The sequence below is a fragment of the Aulonocara sp. 'chitande type north' Nkhata Bay genome, linkage group LG7, assembly GCF_057382095.1.
Source record: "Aulonocara sp. 'chitande type north' Nkhata Bay isolate Kocher_YH1m ecotype deep benthic linkage group LG7, A_spYH_male_GT1.1, whole genome shotgun sequence".
Taxonomy (NCBI): domain Eukaryota; kingdom Metazoa; phylum Chordata; class Actinopteri; order Cichliformes; family Cichlidae; genus Aulonocara; species Aulonocara sp. 'chitande type north' Nkhata Bay.
In genome coordinates this window covers 45,253,979-45,277,335 of record NC_141350.1, presented here as the reverse complement: position 1 = coordinate 45,277,335, position 23,357 = coordinate 45,253,979, and the positions used below count along the sequence as shown (strand labels likewise).

Genomic DNA, 23,357 nt, shown 5'->3' with positions numbered 1-23,357 from the left:
AATGAGAAATAAGTGCAGCAATGTATTGAAACACACATAAACATACATGAATATACAATAAGAGGCAAAAATTTGAGATTGTTCTAATAAGCTTGAAAGTCATATATTCTTCAACACAGCCTGAACTCACTTAGTCAAGCTTCCTTGTCATGTCTTTAAGTAGTCTTCAGGAATAGCTCTCCAGGCTTCTTGAAGGACATTCAAAGCTCTTCTTTGGATATTGGCTGCCTTACGTTCCGTTCTCTGTCAGGATGATCCCACACTGAGGAAGCCAGTCAATGACTGATAGTGTTCCACTGTGTGTTTGTCTATCCAGGTGTGCTTTCACTGCACTGGTAGTGTGTTTGGGATCCTTGTCGTGCTGAAGAATGAAGCCATTGCCAATCAAATGTTTTCCAGATGGTATTACACTGTGGATCAAAATGTGTACTTCCACTGTGTTTTACAGATGGCTGTAGACACTAACTGTTGTACCTCTCTCCAGATCTCTTCGTATATACACCGATGATCTGGATGCTAGCAATAAAGTACCCAAAGATACAATTTAAAATGCACTGCCAAGTTGCCTGTTATATGTAGACACAAGATTAATTCACTCCTCACTCCATAGGTCAGTGTTAAGTGGTTCAACAAATTGGGAAAAACCCCCAAATATTCCTGTAAAAATGTTTAGATACAAGGACTGAGTTGAAAATGGGTGAAAAAGCAGCCAATGTCCAAAGGAAACCTTTGAAAAACCTTCAGAAAGCCTGAAGAACTATTGATCAAGACTACTTTGAAAAAAAAAATACAAAAAAGTCTGGGTCCTTGGAAGCAAAGAATAAAGCAATGAGTGGTGACTCAACACATTTAGACTGTAATGATATAATTGCACTTTTCTTCTGTCTTTTAAAGATTCAAAAGCCTGTGAAGATATGCCTAAAAAGTGAACAAACACAGACTGCCATGGATGGAGAAACAGAGACACGCACACAAGTAATATGCACAACTGGATCCCTGCTCCATAAATCAGCCATACAGTATTAAGTGATCCACTCTTCACAGTGCGCAGCCTTGTTGGAAGGTTACGTAAACAATTACATATCCACTCACTCAAATTTTTCTAACACCTGAGGTGCACATCAATCCTGCCTTTTTTAAAAAACAGAAAATGTTCATGTAGAGCATATATCTTTTCAACACTCATTCAAAGAGCAAAATTTCAAAAAGGCATCAGAACAACAGGCTGCTGTGTTCTTGTGACCACCCTCATTTTCTTTGTATAATCTTTGAATTATGTGCATATGGTAAACATATGTAAAGTGATTACATCATTATTCCACAGCAATCTCATCCATTCAAGCAAAAATACATGCACGCTATAATGTGATGTCAACAAAGTAAGTCTCACTCCAAATTAAGTCTGTTTAACATTGTGGATCTGTAATGAACCTTAAAATGAGCTCAAGGTCAACGCAATTTTCTCATCACTCATCTAATGAAGGAACTGAAGTAATGATTAAACTGTTGGCAGATGTTTCAACATATGTACTGCCTACCAACTTAACAGTGACCTTTACTAACCTGGAAACTGAGCTGATAGCTCTGACAATTTTACGGATGGCATACCGCTCTACTACCGTACACACAATCATTTATAGGCAGTGCCATTTGTGACCACAAGATTCTGACTAAGATAATCAAAGAAGAGGATTAAGCTTATTCCTGGTGCCTTAAAAATAACAAAAAAAAGAATCTAAGCCATTCACTGGTCATGTGGTGGGACAAAAATGTGTCACAGGAATGACACTAAGGGTACATTCACACTGCAGGTCTTAATGCTCAATTCCGATTTTTGGATCAAATCCGTTTTTTTGTCTGCTTGTTCACACTACAAATAAAATGCGACAGCAAACGTGCTCTAGTGTGAATGTTCACGTTTCTCCAACGTTGTCTTCCCAACAGTTTCACTGACATCTACGCTGGATGGTCAGGAAGCGTTCACGATGTCTTATCGGGCGCTTCTCCGGCGGATAGACAGAAAAATGCTATTGTGTGGATGCGTTTTGTACTATAAGATGTGATGACAAGAAGGTTTGCTGACAACAACGCCGTTATGTCCTGCATGCCGTTATTATCATAGCTGCAAAACCTAAAAATAGACGGGGAAGCTATGCTGGCCTTTTAAATGCTCTCAGAGTTACATTGTCAAACACAGAAGAAAAGTCATTTCTCTCCTCACATGATATTCAAAGTTCTGTAACTGATCCTGCCACTAACAAATAAACAAAGTGACTGACCTTTGTCATAGAGTTGAGATTACAGTTTCAAAACAGGATATAGTGGGGACTAAATGATACTGCCCACAGAAGCACAGCTGCACTCAAAACACAGAGGACAAGTTGCTTCCTTATCATCCTACTTTACAACAGCAAAGGCTACTATAATAAAGACAACTCAGATGTCCTTGGGAAGAAATAGATTCTGACTTTGCAAACAGTGAGCTGCACTGAAGGCTTCCTTTAATTTTTGCAGCAACCACAGCAATTTGCACACAATCCTCTCACACTGTGTACCTAAACAGTATGTCTGTGTGTAGGCTGAGGCCCAGACCTCATAAACAATCATACTTTTTAAACAGCGGGCCATCCATCAGCCAGCTCAGGACTTGAAAGGATACGGCCACTCAACTTCTGAATTTATGTGACTTCGAGTCCTAAATAGTTATTACAGATCCATTGTGGCTTTCTAGAGTTTCACTCAGTTAAGACATTTGAAGACAGGTTCTTATGCGTCCACAGCAGACGGTCAGCAAAGGTCAGCACACTTAGCACTATCGCTCATCAGCCGTTAACACCTATACGCCGCGTCCCCCAAATCTTTCCAGAGCAACCACGTGAGGTTCAAGGGACTTTTTCCAATTGACAAATGTTGTGAAAATAATGTCCCGTCACATTATTTTCACAATAGCCATGACCTTGCTGTGACGCATGTAAAGGTCATTGGAGATAGAGTGACAGGGGCATGAAGTGTTAACAAAAGTGTCTAAATGCAGCACTGAGTGCCACATATGAGACAAATGACACACACACTTTTGTCAGTGACAAGGCAAATGGCATAATAGGAATGACCAGAATTCCTCTGAAGTGACTGTCATGAAGTGAAGCATGCATAACTTGTGTGTGTGTGTGTGTGTGTGTGTGTGTGTGTGTGTGTGTGTGTGTGTGTCCGTCCCACTCACCCGTGAGATGGTGAGGGGCAGACAGAAGTCCTTCCCTCCCTGCAGTCTGAAGCCCCAAGGGGCGGGGCCATCCAGGGTGACATTGTAGTTGGTGTTCATGATGTACCTAGAAACAGAACAACACATACCAATCTCAAATCAATATTCTGAAGCTTCACTTTGGGGCTGTTATATTATAATCACACTTTCATCTACACATGATCCAACAAAGAAGCATTTTTATAAATGCACCACTCTTTTTCTAATAGAAAGACTGGTCAAATTTTTCATTCCTGGGGTTTAGGGCTGTAAGGATCGACAGATGAGGGATGAAATACCCCATCTGCATTCACATCTTGCTAAAAACTTGTTTTAATCCCAAGTGTGGTGTGTAACAGAATGAGTGTACTAAGCCTGCGAAGGGAGTTAATAAAAGGCATACCCTGCACTGCCAGAGACTTGTTAGACATCAGCTTCAATTCACTGGCAACAGTTTGATTTTCTTTTTTGCACCGCCATCCTTTTTGGCTAAATGAGACACCACCTACATCACCGTTTGGGCCAAATGTGCTATTTTATGTGAATTTTGTACATGGAAATTAGTAAGAAAGTAGGACTTAATTGAGCAAAACTTACTTGGTGCAAGTCATGTAGTTCACGCACTATTAAGTTTCACTGGTTTAAGCCCTGCCTGTCATGCATTCCTTTTCCCCTAAAAGACTGAAGCGGCAAACATTTATTGGAAGTGAGACTGAGGTTAAATCCAGTGACATGTTACGATGTAGCGCTTCATAAAATTCATTAGACTGATTTTTGAGGAAACTGGAATGTTTGCAAAATATGCTTTTCTAGCGTGTGTGTGTGTGTGTGTGTGTGTGTGTGAGAGAGACAAAATCACTGCAACTCTGTCAACAGCAGTGAATCTGTCACTGTGCCTGTCAGATCGGGCAAGTCTGAAAAACCACAAATCATGTAAGAAACATTTAATCTCTACCCGAGCCAACAGGCTGACACAAAAATATGGCATTAAAGCCTAGCCCACAACCATTATATGTCACACACTGTATGTTTTAATTACAAGAAAATGAAATATGGAAGCACATTTTTTAGCAAATAACTTCAAAAACATCTAAACCCAAAAAGCTACGGTTTTCTAACCAACTAAGGGTCTGACATGAGATCCGTAACCATTCTTTGTACTTGAATAACTTTCTCTTTTATTACTGGTTTTCATGGAGAAGATTTCCCTTTAAGGACATAACCTGGCAGCTGAAACACATCAGAGAATGTAACTCGTACTGTGTACAATTTCATTGCCTGGTGTGAAAAAGAGGCATAAAAAAATATATATTCTCACATTTTTTGCATTTTTTCCCCAATGGGTATTTCATGAATAATAATGCCTTGTCATCCCAGAGCTATGCCTTTTTGGTGTCATAATTCATGCTACCATTACAAGTTCCCTAAGGGCCAAAGCAGCACCTGTTAGAACCCGTCACCTGGTTAGTTGTACTAGACATAAATCAGATCAGAGTGTTGGCCTGCGCACATCATCTCATCATCACGCCCAGAGGGGAACGAGCCCTTAAAAGAAGAGGACACAAAAGACCTTTGGGAGGGGTGGGAGCCTTAAAATCATGTGTGAAAGTGATATGGAGAAGGTGAACACCTGAATAACACAAAGCACACACACAGCAGTAGTGTGCAGTATTTAGGACAGGTAAGGCAAGCTGTCACAAAACCTCCATGAGGTAAACAGGGTGACTTGAAAGAAAAAACGGCATTTTAACCTCTTTTAACGCCATTCTAAATGTAATTTTTCTTCTAAAATATATGACTGGGTTGTGTTTTTACAAAACATTAGGCTACATTTTTACATGACAATGAAAAACATTGACTGTCAACTTGGTGAACTTATTAAAACACACTCGTAGTCATTGCTGTAGTGGCAACTGTGAGAAATTAAAGGTACGTGAATTGAGTTTTACTATATCTATCTATCTATCTATCTACTTACTTTTTGGGTATGTGGCCATAGCTCTGTTATTTGTAGAACATAATATTATCACGCCAAACTAATCAACAGGAAAAATATGCAAGTCTATATTAAGACTCAAACTGATTGAAAACAGCTGTCTGCCTGCTCAGGGTGACCTAAGGCTGAGTTGTGAGCCAGGAAGTGTATTTTTGGCTAAAATGAAAAATCCCTTCCTAAATATAAACTCCATAAACTGCATTCACCCAATTCAGTTTGTCAAAGTACAGCATCACATGAGAAACATATTTGATAAATATTCTAATAAATCATTCTTTCAGCACAAATACAAATGTTTGTCTTATTCTTTAACAATTTATTGTAACGCAGCAGAGCTACACAAACCAACAGAGCTCCAAAAACAAGAACATGAAAGCGTCTAGCTTCCTAACCTCAAAATAAGGAACTCAACCACACCTTTGACACTGCCAGAAGCTTTGTTTACTATCCCACTTGAGTTCACTTCGCTAAACCTCCAACGCTGACAAAGAAATCATTTTATGGATAGTGACAGGACACAACAAACAAATACCGTCTGTGCTACGGGAAGATCTTTGACCCAGAAAATGATGTCTTGGCAACACACGTGCACACACGCAGGCCTGAAGTTTCTCAGTTGTTTAACTTATTCATTCAGTGTGAGTTTTCAGCAGTCTCAAGAAAGCAAAAATACTGCAAAACTGGTTCACGCTGACTGAAGTCACATTACCTAATATGGAGAGAACAAACATTACGCTCATCTCATGTTGCTGCTTGTTTTGCAGTCTGCAGTGATATCATGCATAGACATGAGCAGACACACCTTTTAATGTCTTCATAGAAAAGCAATTGAGTTAGGCATGAGAAAGTATTAACAAGACTAACGTCAAACCTTCTCTAAACTGGTTAGGGGACAAATTTGAGCCTTTTTTTTTTTTTTTTAATCGTTCAAGTTCCTATCACAATGCTGCTTTCGGTCTGATAAACATTTCAGCACAATCACGCTATCAAGTTATGGCTCAGGCAATTGAATGTACTTAGATGTCATTTAACTTCCTGGATCTTAACCACACAGTCTGAACTCAAAAGTTCCTGGATTTACATTAAACAGTAAAACTTGTATGTTACTGCACATGTGGCCTCACAAAACCTGTGAGCCAAATCACACTTTGACTTACATTTAGATCTATATGTAACTCCAAACGTTAGTTCCTGCTTGTAGCAAGATTTAAAAAAGAAAAAAAAAAAAACATGGCAGATGCTTCAAAATAAAAAGCTCAAAATGAAAATTCCATTCATGGTAGGAAAGCAGTCTCAGTTACGAATCACACACATTGAATGTAAATAGCATTCACAAACTGCTTTCCCAGCATGTCAAACTACAGCTGTGTCAAGTCTGGTTTCCTACATGTGATCTCCAGGTAACGCGGTCTGAAGAAGGAAACTTTAAACGGTCTGCACGTCAAACGCTTGTCCTGTGCAGTTACTGCAAGATATGTTGACTCACTTAATTTGAGTATGTTTGCATTGTCACACCCAGGCAATGGTGATCACATGAAATTGTTCATACTCAAATGATTGCATTTTGCATAAATAAATGACAATGTCAAAATTAAAAGCTACTTCTTATCAAACATGCAACATTCTAGCCTGCTTTTCAACATGCACCCTTTTAATTTAGCGTGCTGCCTCACAGTGCGCGATGAGTGCACTAGTAGTAACAGCTACGGTTGTTTGCACCCATGTGTCCCCTCTGAAGGAGGTAAGAGAAGCGAAATGAAGCCGAACCAAAAGTCTCTTAGCAGCTCTCAGACACAATAAAGCACATGTTTAATATAATGGTGAATATTTCCACATGGACTTTTAGCCTGCTTGAAACCGTTCTCACGCAAACTGGGTAAAACAAATGCGTTACTCCGTTTGCAGGACTGAAAATTTAAATACGGTTATTCTTCTTGGAAATGCTTTGTAACGGAAACATGAAGCTGTAAAATAGCGAGCGTAACTTTCTCTGAATTGTTACTAGGAAAACTGGCGAGATGTGCCGCGCAGAACTCACCTTGCTGTGTGGAGCCGGGTTTGGTGGTGAGAGAGAAGCAGCAGTGTGTTTAGTCCCTTCTCAGTTTTGAACAACTGGACTGAGCGGAACTGAAACTTCCGCGTTAAAGCCAAACCTATGTGGCTACCGGGTAGGAGGGCTTTAGCGCGCCAGGCGGTTCACTGGGGGCGACGCGGCTGCCTGCAGGCGTGGGCTTGTTTAGTGCTGGGGCAGTGCAGGTGAGTGGTGGTGAATAAAAAGCACAGTGGATGAGACTGCAAGTGCACACTTGATAACTGGTGGTATGCGATACTGCAAAACTCGGTGCTGATACCAAGTAAATACAGGGCCGGTGTCACCAATACTATTACCAATACCGTAAAAAAGCAGCTTATGTAGTGCGTCATGATTTATGACATGAATCGTCACAAGTTCTGAACACATTTTAATGACCACGACTTAAGATAAGAGGCTTTTCAGGGGTTTTTCTTTTTATGTATTTTGAAATGTTTCTTTTTTTTCTCCCTGGAATGTAAACGTGTCTGTCTCTAAAGCACTTTGGCTCAACTTCTGTTGTTTAAGTGGCTATAAATAAATTAGATAGAACAGTCAACACAAAAAGTTTTGGACTTTTCAGTGAGCTACATACTGAACTTCCTAGAAACTTCCTAGAAGCTAAGTATCGATCCTAAGTAAGTATTGATCCTGTCCGATACCAGTACCAACGCTGGTATTGACACGATATTTAGATCAAATCCTCCACCTCTGCAGTTACAACAGAGTTCAAACTCGTGAAAGAGCCTACTACAACCACAAAAACCCCAAACTGTTCCATCTTCACAGTTTTTTTGTTTGTTTGTTTTGTTTTTAGTCACTTTTGACAAATAGACAGTATCTAGCTTGTGTTGTATGAAAGCTTAAAAAATGAATTCTTTTTTTTTTTTAAAGGACCCAAAATAATAGTATCACTTAAATTTGTGTCCATAGCTTCTTAAATTGGTTCATTTACAACCTGTTAACATTTTGCCTGATGTAACGGTCTAATTAACAATAATTTTACCTCTGTGGTGGATTTAGTCACAAGTGAATGCTATCAAAATATCAATAGTATCGATACCAGATTGATATTGACAGAATCAATACTTTGTTTCTGTCATTTAAATTCAGTAATGTGTGTAGCCCGTTGAATTGTGTTAAATTAATTTTCTTTTTAGGAATGAAAAAGAAGAACCTCAAACTTTCACATCGTGAAATGTCTTTTTGTGTTTACCGTTATGTCTATTTTATGTATAGCCTGTAACACACTTAAACAAAAGAAGTTGATCCAAAGTGTTTTGGAGACAGATACATTTACATTACAGAGAAAAAAAATACATGAAAAGCTAAAAGGTGTGTTTTGTTGTGTTAACTAATTATTGTGTAATATTAAAAAATGATCATTAAAATGTGGTCAGGAATTGCAAATGAACAGTGAGTCATGTCACAAGTCATGACAAGCTCCCCTATAAACTGCCTTTGTATCTGTATCAGTATTGGTATCAGCAATACTGCCCCTGTATTTACTTGGTATTAGATTAATGCCAAACTTTGCAGTATCGCACAGCAGTAGATTTAGGCCTGCAGTAAAAATGAAGAAGTTAAAATAGTCTCACTGGCATTTTTGAGCCAAGGAAAGTTAGTCATTCAGCAGTAGCTGATTGTCAGTGGTTACTGGAAGGTATGAGGCTGATACTTTTGCATGATCTTATGAAAGAAATATTTAAGCATCTGACAGGGCACTGACTTCCCCTGTTGCATCACTGAGCGATGTCATCATGTTTTCCACTAACGTGTGGCGTACCAGTGTGCAGGTCAGACATGCTGTAATACATTTTGAATTATCAGCGGAGACATCACTGATCCCTGCTTTGCATTTGTGGTGGGAATTTTAAAAAAAAACTGCATTAATGTTTAAAATTTAAAATACATGTAAAATACATGTAAAATATTCACAGAGGAAGCCCACACAAATTCCTTTGTGTGAGTTTAAGGCCTCTTTTTGCATTGATTTGGATTGTATAACCAATAAAGCCTTTTCTCATTTATAAATTAGATTTTTGTTATCATGTGGCTGCTGTAATATGGCAGTGATTTAGGTTTTAGTGTTAGTGTGCCCTCTAGTGGTCAGAAAAATGCTTCACATCCACAGGCACTGTGGACTTTGACTGAAGATACCACGTGATTTATGCCCTCAGGGTAGAAATCTATTTCAGAGGGTGCAATGTCATTTGAAAATGAAAGCAGAAGGGATTTGCCTAGACCTATACTTGTTTGTTACTTAAAGGCCCTTAAGCAGTTAGTATCAGTATACCCAGAGCTAAAGTTTCAGACAGGACAGAAGTGTGCCAGTATTTTATTTTGTTATCCACAATGATCCGATTACTGTTTCACAAGCCTACAGTATGCATGTCTATCATTGTATGTGTCTCACGTTTTTAGCACAAATAAAAATTACCTATTGTCTTAATCTTACTTTTGATAAGCATGAAACAGATTACAATATGATTTAGATTGCAGTATTTTATTTTTATACTGTAATATTTAGTTAGATACACATCTATGTTACCATTTCTAGAGGCAAAGCTTTGATCTTCACATCCTGTGAAACTGCATGTCATCTCATGCTTGGATTTTAGGGTAGGAGTTTAAGGATAACACACAGCTGATGACATCACAGGAAAAAAAATCACACAAAACGCAATAATTACAAAACCACTCATTTATTTACTGACACAAACCTGTTAGGGAGATAAGTTTGAGACAGTAGTCCAGTAATGTAATAAATGTAGGATGTAGCCTTTATTTCCCAGCATCCTGGTGAAAGGGCAGGTGATACCTTTATCCAGTGTATTTTGTAATCAGTCATTTTTGTGGCAGTGTGAATTTTTTGAACACCGGGGCGCTAACTGTTACATTTCTTCACGTCAGCCATATCTGGGAGGATTAAAAGGTCTAGTGTACTGCGCCGCTATATCTTTAACTGTAATTGAATGAATCAGGGAGTTGTTACTTTTTTCAGCTGGAGGAAGCAGAAAACTGTTAAAAGTAATTACCTTTCTACCTGCTCTGAATGTCTGCTTCCTCTCGCTCTCATGCATTATATGCAAAAGTGTCGACTGTTATATGCAAAAAGAAAAAGAAAAATTCTTCAGTAATAAATCGCTTTAAAGTAAAATAGTAGAACTGATTTATTTTGGATGTATTTTTGCTTTAGATTAAAATAAAGATACTGAAAATCATTTGCAAAAGAGCATATGGAAACCTTTATTTATGGCAGCAAATACACACATAAGTATGTGAACAAAGACTCAATGCATGTTAGTGATTGTGACAGTTCTATGCCCGAGAACACGTATTGACAAAACGGTGCGTTTGTTGTGTCTTTTGCACATAAATTCACATACTTTGACTTGCACAATGCTTCATAATAAAAATAGTTCCCAAAATACTTCCAGTGAATAAAAGCGGTACAAAAACATTTTGATCTGACTGTGATCCAAGTTGGATCAGAATGCTTTCTGTTTCAGATAAATGTTGAGTTGCAGACTAACCATGTCACTGTCTTCCCAGTCTTAGGCTGTAAAAATCCTAATCTGCGGGATCACAAAAACTTAGAGCACGTGTCAACAAATACAAAATGTATTCTTGTTATTCAGTGTCTTTAATGCAATCAAATCAGTTCATCGATGAGCAACACTCGTTATAAACAAATATATTTAACCTTCTAAATAATACAATATAGAACAGACTTTTACATGAAATACAGCAGTGATCATATTTTACTGAGGCATATAAATACATGTAGCCTTAGTTATAATGTAAACAAATGGATACAATTAGCTTCCTCATTCAGTGCTGTTTTAAAAAGAGAATTCTCAGCGTCCTTACAACAAGACGATAATAAACAAGTCCTCGGACACACACACACATACACGCGCACACACAAACACACACACGCAGACAAAGAAGATCCTTAACTATGCACCTATCCAGCGTTTTCCCAGTTTGAATACAATACCAGCACAGTGGCTTTGGATATCTACTGATGCCAAATATACCAAATATCTGATGCTGATGTTAAATTGACAAGCTGTATTACTCACTCTGAGAAAGAGATTGAGAAATATTATTACATTTTTTATTAAAATGATATATCCTGGCTCTAAATGTAATGTAATGCATATATTAACAGCTTATTAAATGGCAATGGGAAACAAAGTAAGTTTTTTTGTTTTGTTTGTTTGTTTGTTTGTTTTTACATATATGGTCTTGTCTTATTTTAGCTTAGTGTGAGAGGCATTGTTATATGCTGCTGTTATTCAGAGTTGCACAAGGTTCTCATTTTCTTGCTCTAACTGTGCACTTGTGTGTCAGTTGTGGAGTGGAGCTGGCAAGAGGCTGAGATAATATTAAGTGACTGAGCCTGCAATGAAAGCTACCCAACGAGTGTTACATTGAATATAATGTGAAAGCAAGAGACAGAGAGACACCAACAGGGAAAGCAACGATGTCAAAGACCTACAATTGTGGTATTTCACTTGACCACATTTTGTCAAGAAATAGTGCAAACATACAAAGAAAACATGTTGCTGCAACCGCTAGCAACCTTTGGCCTGCTATTGAGTAGTGGCATGGTTATGGCAGTACAACACTGAATCAAATCAAATCAAATCAAATCAATTGAATCGTGCCACTTATTTCTGCTCCAGCTTTTTGAATCGTGATCGGACAAATATCTGATCCAAGCACTGGATTGGTGCATCTCTTTAACATTTAACAAGCTAGTGTTTTTGAAAGAAATCTTCGCACATTAATTAACTGAACATGGTTGCAAAATTGTGACTGTAATTTAACTGTAAAATGTCTTTGGTGCTCTGCAACTTTGTTATTGGAAAATAGCCAGAATACAACCATTTGGCACCCATTTTAGTTGGTGTCCACTGTTGCAAAAAAACGCATCACATACAAGTTGTGCTCATCAGCACAGACTTGATTGCAGCACGTTGGCGATCTGTTTGCATTTATAAATGACACGGCAGTTATTTGCAAACCTTGACGATTGCAGTCAATTCAAGTCAGACCACAGTTGTTTGGAGACAGGTTCCTCCTACAATGTGACCTGTGTAATCGCCTTGTGGTCAAAACTGGTTGCCCAGAGGTTAAGACTGTTAAGCACTCAACCTCTGGTTGACTAGCTAGTGACTGTAACTACTTGCAATTGTTTCTTTGCTTTGCAGTTACTGGGTAACTGTTGAGTTTTGCAAGTTAGTTGCAAGAAGGTTGACATCCTATTTTTACGCTAGTGTTGCTGAACCATAAGTCAATTCACAGTTCTCTCCGTCTGCTTTGTGTAACTCCATTTATTTTTCTCAAAACAGCCTTCCTCCAAACATCAGTCTTTGAAATTGAATGTGAAGATTACACTGGATTTTTCTTGCTCGACATTTATCCAAAGTGTGGCTGGATGAGGACTTCATATTTTTTGTGCTTTTTTTTCTTCTTGTCTAAACTCATATCATACCCATCTTTACATTTCTTTGGCTGATTCCAGATTGTCCGTATTCCTCTTCCTTCCAATATGCAATAGAAGTCTTTTAACTGACTCAGTCAATAGATTGTGATCACAACTGTTCACTGAACCTTGCTCTGAGAATTAAAATGAAATATAAATGTAAGTGTTTTGTGGGAAAGACATGTTTTATCTTCAAAGCGTTTGACTTGCCAGTAATATGAATTGGAAATCAACAGTTCAAATGATTAGGGCCTACCTTAGCTGTTCCTGGCTTCGGCTTTTCTTTCTTTTTGTGTGTTTAGTCAATGACTGACACTCTCTATCCCTCAGAGTTCCAAGGGAATAGCTGGATCCCAAAGTATGACTCTGATCAATAGGATTCAGCTCCACATCATTCCAAACATGCTACAAGACACGTATGTATATCAAGATAAGAATTTACATCTGCATATTTACAACATGCAACTGCTCTTATGGTAAAACTACTACAACTACTGACATATCTAACTAAACCCACGTTATATGAATGGGACGGTAATTGTATACTGCTGTAAACAGTTAACATGCTCAGGATTTTTCTCACTTTCAAAGACTAGTGCAGCATCCAGTACTCACCGTGTCAGTTGTTGTAATGGAGGAAACTATGTGCAGCTTGGAGTCTGATGACTGTCTACTCAGCACGGAGTCCCTTAAGGAGGATTCGCTGAGCGATACTGATATGCAGTCTTTCCTGCGAGCATGGGCTAGGAAGTGCAAGCAAGGTACTTTTTCTGCAAGGGTGATCCTGTTGAAAAAAAAAACATGATCTTTTAACAAATTGTGCCATTACATTTCAGGATTAGTTTGTCAGTTAATTAGATGATCACAGTTACCTGTATTTTGAGTGAATTATGGCATAGATTACAGGATTGTATATGGCTGATGACTTGGCTATAACAGCTGGGACGGCTTTGGAATAAGGGCTGAGAATGCCTCCATATCTGATGGACAGAGATGAAACATGATAAGAGATGATCATACTTATACTGTAGCTTGAAATGCTTTAAGTAAGGGTGTTCTACTACCTGCAACTCCCTGCAAACCAGGGTCTACCAAGCTATTTTTACATATCATAGCATTAAGTGCTAACGTATCATATTTACCCAGCCCATGCTATGAGGGTGACACATGCATAGGGGGACCAAGAAAGCACAAACACTATGATGACCACAAAAGCAATCTTGGCTAGCTTCCATTCAGTTTTGATGGAGTGCTGTTGGATCGGTGTTGACTTTCTCACTTGATTGCCCAACTGCTCCACATCTCTATAAGAAGACAAAGAATTTTGTGGTCAGTAACAAATTATAAGACTTTAGAGGGTGAAATGAAGGCCAGAGGTGTGGGTAAGGGGATCTTTAAAAGCAGCACATACAGCGATCTACTGGGAAACTGGGATCTCACTTTGACATTTACCACCTTTTTAAACATCATTGCACATGCATACACTTAGTTTAATTTGAAGTCCCAAACTGACCAGGTGCATGTGAGCATTTACAGTGTGCACCGACCCTATGATCTGAATTATGTTGATGGCCGCAAATCTCCTTTTAAATTATGCTGAAGCAGGCATGTGCTGGAATGCTTTACAGCCCAGGCAGGCAAAGGGAAAGGTTATTAGTTAGATGTCTCACGAGCTTGCAGTAGAACTGCACTAATTGTCCTATAGAACAAATTGACTATGTACAGAAACATTGAGATGCATGATCCTGCCCTGATGACCTCAGACTTAAAAACTTGAGTTTAGTCCACTAAAAACTGATGCTTGGTCCCTGGGTTGTATCCAAAAACCCGACTTTCATCACTTCTTGCAGTACCCGCCATAAAGGTGAGTACTGTTTATTGGAAAAGGTATTTTTTTCCCCTTTTTTTTACTGGCTTACATGCAAGCGGCCAGAATGGGACTTCCAGCAAACATGTATTAAAATGACTTCCTAAAAACAATATTAAATTATGCATATTCAGAAAAAAAGTAATATTTATAATATTGAATATTATAAATCTATTTATCTAGATGTACCTGCTTGCTTGGCGAATTGCTAGGAACATGCGGAGGTAACAGTAGGATATAATGCCAAGAGGGATGAAGAATATGAAGCAGCACAACATCAAAGTGTAACTTTTATTGGCTGGAGTGGAGGTCACATAGTCCCATGTGCACGAGGTCATCAGACCTTCTGGTATATATGAACCTTAAGAGAAAAAAAAGTATGATAAGGTAGACGCTTACTTAAAAATTGGTAAGGAGGGAAAAATTAAGTCACTTACTCCATCCTAAGAGTGGTGCGAGGCTCCAGGCTAATGAATATAGCCACACGAGGGCAATAATGAGGTAAGTGCGTCTCGCGGAGGTCCATTGTAATGCCTGCAGAGGTTTGGTGATAACAACATAGCGGTCTATAGAGATGGCCAGAAGGTTTATCATTGAGGCGATTCCAAATAAAGCACCACAGAAGGCATATATTTTACATCCTGCAGGGGGAAAGGAAAAAAGTACGCATTTATTTATTTTTGTTCTCTGTTAGACTGGTGAACACATCTCCACTAAACACTGTTCCACCATCAACAGATTCTAACTAAAAAAAGGTGCTATATAAAGTAAGAAAGCGCATACTTTATTTATCCATTGGTTGGGAAATGTCTTCGTTACAGCAGTTAAAATTAAGTTATAGTATGTAGCTCAATAAGAGATTTCAATATGATTACAATATGAACAACGTTTACGTAGAAATATGTGTAAAGGATAAAGATATTTAATATTAAATGTAAATTATTTATACAGTCATAGTAAAATGACAAGCACAACTCTAAGGTTTTACATATCAGGACATAATAAATACAATCTGGTCCTTATCATTAGGTAGATACAACCTCATATAAGCTGCAAGGACATCATTTATTTAATAAGAAACTGAGCCAAAATGCAGAACTGAAACAGAAAATGCAGTGTGTGAAATACTAAGCACATCCTTGTTGCTTCGATATGAACTAAAAGGGAAAGTATCAGCCAGGCACTGTTAATCACATGAACTTGATTAGCTGCTCATCAGCTAATGTGAGCACCTCTATAAAACCACAAGTTTGTGATAATTTGCTGGTCTGCAGCATTCAGGTTTCCCACAATCTTCCCAGAACCCGACATTGCCCCAAGGTTAGGCCATGCAATGCTTGCAGAATTCGCAAATATCTCATGAACTACATTTCTAACTATGTAGGCCTCAGTTAGAACATTAAATGTTAAAGTTCATGACAATACAATTAGAAAAAGACTGAACAAGCGAGACTTATTCGGAAGGATTGCCAGTACAAGCCTCCTGGTTTCAAGTCTGTGTGTCTTCCCCTGTTGAATCTGAACAAACCGCAAAACTTGTGGAACAATGTCCTTTGGAGAGACACGACCAAAGTGTTTGGTCACAATGATCAGTAAAAGCTAAACACAGCAAATTAGCATAATCCTCATACCAGCTGTGGTGGTGGAGAAGTGATGATTTGGGCTCGTTTTGCAGCCACAGGACCTGGGAACCTTGCACTCACTGAGCCAACCACGAACTCCTCTGTTAACCAAAGTGTTCTAGAGTCAAGTATGAAGCTAAAGCTTGGCAGAAATTGTGTCATGCCGACAATGATCCCGAGCACATCAGTGAATGATTAAATGTACAGCAGCATGCCTAAAAAAGAATCAAGGAGTTCCCATGACCCAGTCAAAGCCCAGACCTCAGTCTGCCTGAAATGCTGTGGTGGGACCTTAAGAGAGCTGCACATAAACAAATGCCCAGAAACCTCAGTGAACTAAAGCAACATTGTAAAGAAGAGTGGGCCAAAATTCCTCCAGAAAGATATACAGAAAAACACTGATACTGAAAACTACTACTTTAAGTTATTGTTGGTTGCATGAGCTACTGAGTCACGGGGATATAGCCTTTCACACACTGCTTCTTCATGTCGGCTCACATTTTGTTGTCAGGTTCTATTTATCTCATTCTAAGACCTGATATAATTATTTGTATTATCCTCTGATATGCAAAACCTTGGATGTAGGAAAATACCTGTTTCTCCAAAAATCCAACCCTTGTAAAGGGAATTGACAAAGAAGATGGGTGATTGTGTAATTGCCATGAGGAAGTCACTGACTGCCAGGTTAATGATGAAGAAGTTGGGGGGCGTCCGCAGCTTCTTGTTGCTGAAACACATTAAAAGCGATTAGTATCCCACAAGCCAGTTTTACTGTCACACTACTCTTCATTGTAACATGACCAGCAGGGACATTATTACTCCACCACAGTGCTCATTGTGTGTTCATCATGAGAGCTTTTGTTTGCCCTGGAGTTGTTTGTAGACATGGTCAATTCAGTGTTCATCCAATAGTTTGTATGTTATAGTCCCACTCAACAAAGGAATTACAAAGTACTAATAACACCAAATAACAGTGTCAAATACATTTTAGATGAAATGCTAGCACAACTTCAATAACAATTGATTTTTTTAATGACTACCTTGTTACAGCCTAAGGACTAAATCAATCAGTTACCACATGTAAGTATTCGTTAAAAGTCACTTGCATTATTATTATTAATACATTTTATTGTTAACTACATTACATGTTAATAGGATGTAATTATATTTTATTTTATCTGTCATAACTAGAGATGCACCAGTTACAATTTTGCCTGATTCAGAAGTTTGACTTTATAAAACTAAGAATATGCAAACAAAAACAAACTTTTCTTCAATGGAAAATATTATTTTCGCTTTTGTCATTAGAATTTCAACCACTTGTATATATTTCAGAGGTTTTCCACATGATTTTTGTGATTTTTGACTATAAGTAAGTAAAATTTATACATTAAAAAACTTCTCCACAGCTTCTTTATTTCAAGTAAAATACAACAATTGTAATGGACTATATGCTACATGTTATCTAGTGCTTAAATGATAGCTGTAGCTGCACAGTAATCACAAAATCAAAACCTGACAAGCATGTCTTTGGACGGGTTCAAATCTAGAACTTGCTTTAAGGTTACTAAAGCGCCACTGTGCTGCCCAGATATTTGTTATACTGGCTAACTCATAACTCATCTAACAACACTTTAATCTCGATGTCTTTTTTTCACTGCAACCTGCATCCACAGATATATTTTTTAATGCTCACACACCCACACACATAAAGATGGACGTATCAGAGGGTACTTCAGGCTCAGTATCTGGCCTGAGTGAACTTCAAAACAGGGATGCTAGAACTGGAGATTGAAGATGCTTGAGAAAATTTGCACACTGTGGCCTTGTCCTCCTGTGGATCCACCGCCTCCAGGAGGGTCTGTAGGGTTCTGGTGCAATGAGCATATTTAAAAGTAGAATGGCAGGAAGCGCCTTCAGTTTTCTGGCCCATCTTCTGTTGAACCAGCTCCCACATTACTTTTAAGATTAGGCTTCAAACTTTCCTTTTTGACAAAGTTTATAGTTAGGGCTGGATCAGGTGACACTGAATCCTCCCTTAGTTATGCTGCAATAGATTTAGGCTGCTGGGGGATTCCCATCATTGTTGGGGTTTGTCTATATTATTTTAGGGTCTTTGCTTTACAATATTAAGCACCTTGATGTGACTGTTGTTGGAAATTGAGGCTACATAAATAAAAGTGAATTGAATAGAACTGAATTCTAACAGATTGGTACAGTCTACATCTGCAGTAATGCGAATGCTGTACTGGGCAGCTGTGGTCAAGAGAAATCTGAAAGCAAAGACTTAAATATACCAGTTGATCTACAATCCCACCCTGATATACGTAATTGACAGAAATGACCTTCCTCTGCCTGGCCTCTCCCTTACAGACAGAATGAGGAGCTTGGTCAGTCAGCCAGGGCTCAGAATAGAGCCACCTCAAATGGCTCACTGAAATTATTTGAAATGTTATGAGCATCATCAAATCCGAATGAATAGCAGAAAATTCATCCGTCCATCACATTTTTTGTGTAACCACAATTTAAAAACACTCAGGGTGCCGTGTGAAAAGTAAATAAGACACATATTTTATAGAACACAAAAAAATGTATCAAATATTAAAATATTCCAAACTTATTTTCAGGTCCGCAAAGATGCAGCTCTAAAAGATAAGCATATTTGTTCCCATGATCATTTCCATGTGTAGAGTGGCTTACCAGTAAAAGGCATACATGACCAAGGCGTTCCCGGTAACGCCCACTGTTCCAATCACAGAAACAACGAAAGCAAAGATGTAGTGAATGTGGTCCTGGACCTCCACCAGCTGATAGAAGCCACGCTCCACGTCCATTTCTGTGACTTCAACCACACAGACGTCAGCATCAGTGGATCTTTGTGCACAACGTTTTTTTTCAGACATACACACAATATTCAGCTTTGAGCTGCTTAACTCCCCAACAAAAAATATTATGATCAACAACTATAATACTGCATGAGAGGCTGAAAACAGACTGCAAGACTGCAACACTTTACTTAGTTACTGTTTCTGTTCACTGCATTTGATTTTTGTGGATTAAATTGTCCACATACTTTTACAAATTGAGCTTAGAGTTTGATCAGGCCATGAAATCATCCTCAGCCTCAGTTCTTCATGTCAGCTGATCCCAATGGCAGCCCACGTCCATCTCACATGCTGTTTAGGCTGCTCAAAACTATTGCGCATCTCCAGCCAGCTTCGTGACTCACCTCAGACCCTGCTCTTCCTTTCATGCCGAGTCTTATTTAGTCAACTCGACAACACGATCTGTCATCTGCCTGCTTTGTTATATGCTGCTGCTCTTGGTTTTCCACATACTATAATTCTTCTGACTATAATGGTCCTGAATGATTTCGAGTGACTGTTTTATGTCAATTAAAAAATAATAGTCAACTTGAATCCCTTTTTAATTTCTTTTAAAATTAGATCCCTCATTTTAAAAACACTGCAGTAAACTGTGATGGTAAATTCAGTTTTTCAGTCTAGTTCAGTTTTATTTATAAAGCACCAAATCACAACAACAGTGGCCTCTAGACACTTTATATTGTAAGGTAAAGATCACTGCAATAATTGCTGAACATCAGTGTATGTGCAAGTTGATTTTGTAAACAGCAGGTGTTAGCATATAGCTTAAAGCTACACTGATTTGGGGGTAGCTTTAAATGTTTTCACAATTCCTGTTCATAGCTGTCGTTTCTTACATTTAGCACGCAGTAGGGAGTAGTTAGCACCAGCTGCATTCCCACTGAAAACTGTTTAGGAGAGGACACCGTTGTGTTGTGACACTGGGTAAAACCAGTGCACTAGGAAGTATCTAGATTAAAAACTCTATAATCTAGCTGCTTTGGAGATTTCCTTTCCCGCTTGCATCTTTGTTAGTTAATCTATAGAAAAGCTCAGAGCTGAAAGCACATTTGAAAACTACTTTAGAGAGCATGTCTGTACACTTTTAATCTTATGGGTATATCATGGGGCCATGTGTATTACCAACAATGCTGCTCAAAAAACAAACAAAAAAAATAGTGAGGGGAGCTTTTCTTTCTCAGGGTTACTGAGCAGATGTATACAAGTTTATAGAAGGATCTGAGGTTGACATCATTGGATGGGGTAAGAAATCAGACACTAAAAATTTACATCTGGCATCTCGCTTTATTTTGTTCAGGTTGCTCTGATTTTGTTTTCTTTGTACATTCTGAAACTTTTTAATCCTCTTTAAATTTCTTAATTTCTTTGATTTAAGATTTAATGACAGGAGAAATTGACCATTAGCTCAGGGTCTCCTCAGTGTTGGGACGCACACGCTTCCCTATGCAGTGGAATAAGAACTCATGTCTGTTAATATATATGCACCACAAAAATCTTCTATACAGTTCAGGGCTTTCATAAATCCGGTCATTCTCAAGACACATATTTCAAAATTGATGTCTCTTTGGGAGCTGAGGTTTATGGAAGCATAACAGCATTTTGTTTAAATGTCAAATTATAGTTTTTTCTGTAAATAAGAAATGTTTATTACACAGATGGCATAGATGAAGTCCAGGAATTTCTGATTAAACAGGGTTATGTTTTGTTAATATGTTGGAGTTAATACCATGTAATATTAACTACATCTTCAGAATAAGAAGAAGTTAGCTACCAGTAAATCTGACACTTTACTGCATTAATAATTTGATTGTTTAAGAACAAGAACAATGAGTCTGACTCATTGAAAATTAAGCTAAGTGATAGCACGATATTTAATCAGTCACAGCTGTGCTGAGTCTTATTGATATTGCATAAATTGTCTTTGCAATGTTTTTTTTTTTGCACACCTTTTAAAATCCACTAAATGTGTTTATGTTTTTGAAATGATGGAGCTGAATTTTCTTTTGTGCTATTAACCATGATCATACACATAGACATGCCACAGAGTGGGTGGAGTACACATAGACATGCCACAGAGTGGGTGGAGTACACATAGACATTCACGGTACGAAACCAACAGGTTGATCTCTTGCTATCCTCTCAGCAAAGCCTTTGTGCGTCAAAGGAACTTAAAATGACCACTTACTTCCCCACATTAGGCATCAAAGCATTGTTTCATATGAAAGGCTCAAGTCACATAAATTGCATGCACATCTAATCAATGTCACTGCTGAACTTGCATTGTCTGCTTCACGTAGTGCTCCTTGCTGACATGGTATGCATCTGTCCTAATTCAATTACTGCTCATAAGTATTTATTTAAATCCTAAATAAGAGTCTCCCTGTAATAACAGTAATAATTTCTTTAAATAAACTTCAGAGGAGTTTGCTCCATACTACTCATGCAAAACTTGCTAAATTAACAGAACATTACTTTACCGTTTTCTCCAGAAAGCCCCTTTGTTCTGCGGCAGTGAAGCTGCACAGCGTATAATAGTGAACCCCCCCAAATCCAAATGCAGGCTTCTGCTGCTGCCAGTGCTGGATAGAAGATGAGAATACTCAGAAGGGCAGAAAGCAAGCAAGCAACGCACTGACCCAACCTCCCCAGCAAGCTTCCCATCACACACAGCTCTCTTATGGCAAAACACATCGATCAAGCTGGTGTGTGATGCGTGCATGAGGGTGTCCATGTGCAGCTGTTCATGTGGCCGGCGCGGTCAAGTCAAGACATTACACGTGACAGATTTTTGTGTCTTTTCCAAATTTTGTTTTCCTCTTATGCACATTAATAACTGCATGTCTGATACCCATTGCTGGAGCACAACATCTAAAGCTGCTTTCAGAGGAAGTGAGGAAATGACACACCCCAGCTCTCTGCTGCATCCCATTGGGTGCTTTGAGAATTAGGGAGAGACAGATTGGGGTTTTTGAAAAGCAGCAGACCATTTACAAAGTGTCATACATGTTTCCTGCTCATCCTTGTGTAAAGAGAAAATGCTCAGGTAAAAGCCTCTCAGTGTTTACCTCATGCTGCCAATTGTAGCCCATCCTCGTCTATACCCCCTTTTCTTCTCTGTTGAGACTCAGTATGGTTACATTCTAGCCAGAGGAGGCTAAGCCTTTCACACTTCTGGGTCACTGCACTTCCTAGCGAAACCTAGCAATATGTGCCAATTTCCAACCACTTAGCCTCACTAATAATAACCCCTGACATAATACCTCAGGGAGGCAGATGTTAGTTGTTTCATGCACTTTTGTTGGGGTTTTTTGTTATTTATTTATTTGTTTTGGGGGCATTCTTTGGCGTTTTTTCCATGATTTTCTAGGTCAAACGATACAGTTGTGATGACCAGCTGATTCACTGGAAATGCTTTTAGCGTCTTGGGTACAAGGCTTCACTGTTCTCAGCATGTAGATGAGACAAAGAAAGCTTTCAGCAATTCTGTTCTGTTAATCAGAAAGGAAAACATTAATGTTTCCAAGAGATGGTTTTCCAGGAGGGCAACTTAGTGTAAACATTCAGTCCGTCGAAGCAAACACAACCTCATTGTTAACTGGAAAGTTTTAAGGTTATTTTTGTCCAGAGCATGAGCACAACTATTTTAAGCTGGGAGACTCTAATGTGCTGCCATATTGTCCGACTTCTCTATGGCACAAGGAAGACGCTGCACTTTGTGAGTAGCAGATGTGTTGATCACTAACACTGTTTAGACCAGGAGGATAGTATTATACATAAGTAAGTGCCTTGGTTTACCAACACCAACACATACTTACACTGTAAAATTCTGCCTGTGAACTGTGGATGTAAGAGTCCAACTGAGGTCAAGGGTTGGAAATTAGCAATAGCTGTAAACTGTCCGTATTGGAAGTAGTAGTAGTTAAACTGCATTGTTGATATTAAATAATAATAAATAAATAAATAAAAACCCAAAAAATAACAAAGCACTTGTCAAAGTCATTCTAGAAGAGCTGATGAAATAGCTGTTGTTTGCCACTTTTGCCTCTGGTCACCCTGCCACAACTATCAAACATCTAATTACTGTCAAAGCAGTCTGTCACCTACGTCACCCCGTCTAACGTGCGAAAAAGACAAGCACGTCCGGCACTGTACACTTCAATGAGGTAGCTTGTACTTGAGAT

The 23,357-nt window shown here is 38.6% G+C and overlaps 2 protein-coding genes across 6 annotated transcripts in view; both read right to left on the bottom strand.

Annotated features, from left to right (window-relative positions):
- pdlim5b (PDZ and LIM domain 5b) overlaps positions 1 to 7,524 on the bottom strand; it is a 34,684-nt gene extending 27,160 nt beyond the window's left edge. Inside the window, exons 1-2 of one of the 4 annotated variants that reach the window (XM_086300734.1) lie at positions 7,273 to 7,524; positions 3,221 to 3,326 (exon numbers count right to left, since the gene is read on the bottom strand). In XM_086300734.1, the coding sequence (XP_086156860.1) occupies positions 3,221 to 3,319 (99 nt within the window). In that variant the 5' untranslated portion in view covers positions 3,320 to 3,326; positions 7,273 to 7,524. Of the gene's footprint in view, positions 1 to 3,220; positions 3,327 to 6,391; positions 6,579 to 7,272 lie in introns of those variants that run through there. The other 3 variants (XM_086300733.1, XM_086300736.1, XM_086300735.1) reach the window with 3 other exon arrangements.
- A 3,011-nt stretch (positions 7,525 to 10,535) lies between these two features.
- opn4xa (opsin 4xa) lies at positions 10,536 to 21,898 on the bottom strand. 2 transcript variants are annotated; one of them, XM_086302551.1, is made up of 10 exons: positions 21,654 to 21,898; positions 18,992 to 19,133; positions 16,885 to 17,018; positions 15,107 to 15,310; positions 14,859 to 15,030; positions 13,945 to 14,106; positions 13,675 to 13,782; positions 13,418 to 13,586; positions 13,059 to 13,207; positions 10,536 to 12,936 (listed from the first exon to the last, which is right to left on the bottom strand). In XM_086302551.1, exons 1-10 carry the CDS (start codon positions 21,865 to 21,867, stop codon positions 12,912 to 12,914), a joined length of 1,479 nt encoding a protein of 492 aa, XP_086158677.1. In that variant the 5' UTR covers positions 21,868 to 21,898; the 3' UTR covers positions 10,536 to 12,911. The 2 variants fall into 2 exon arrangements, with proteins under 2 accessions (XP_086158677.1, XP_086158678.1); XM_086302552.1 differs by having other exon boundaries at positions 18,992 to 19,127.
- Positions 21,899 to 23,357: the final 1,459 nt, after the last annotated feature.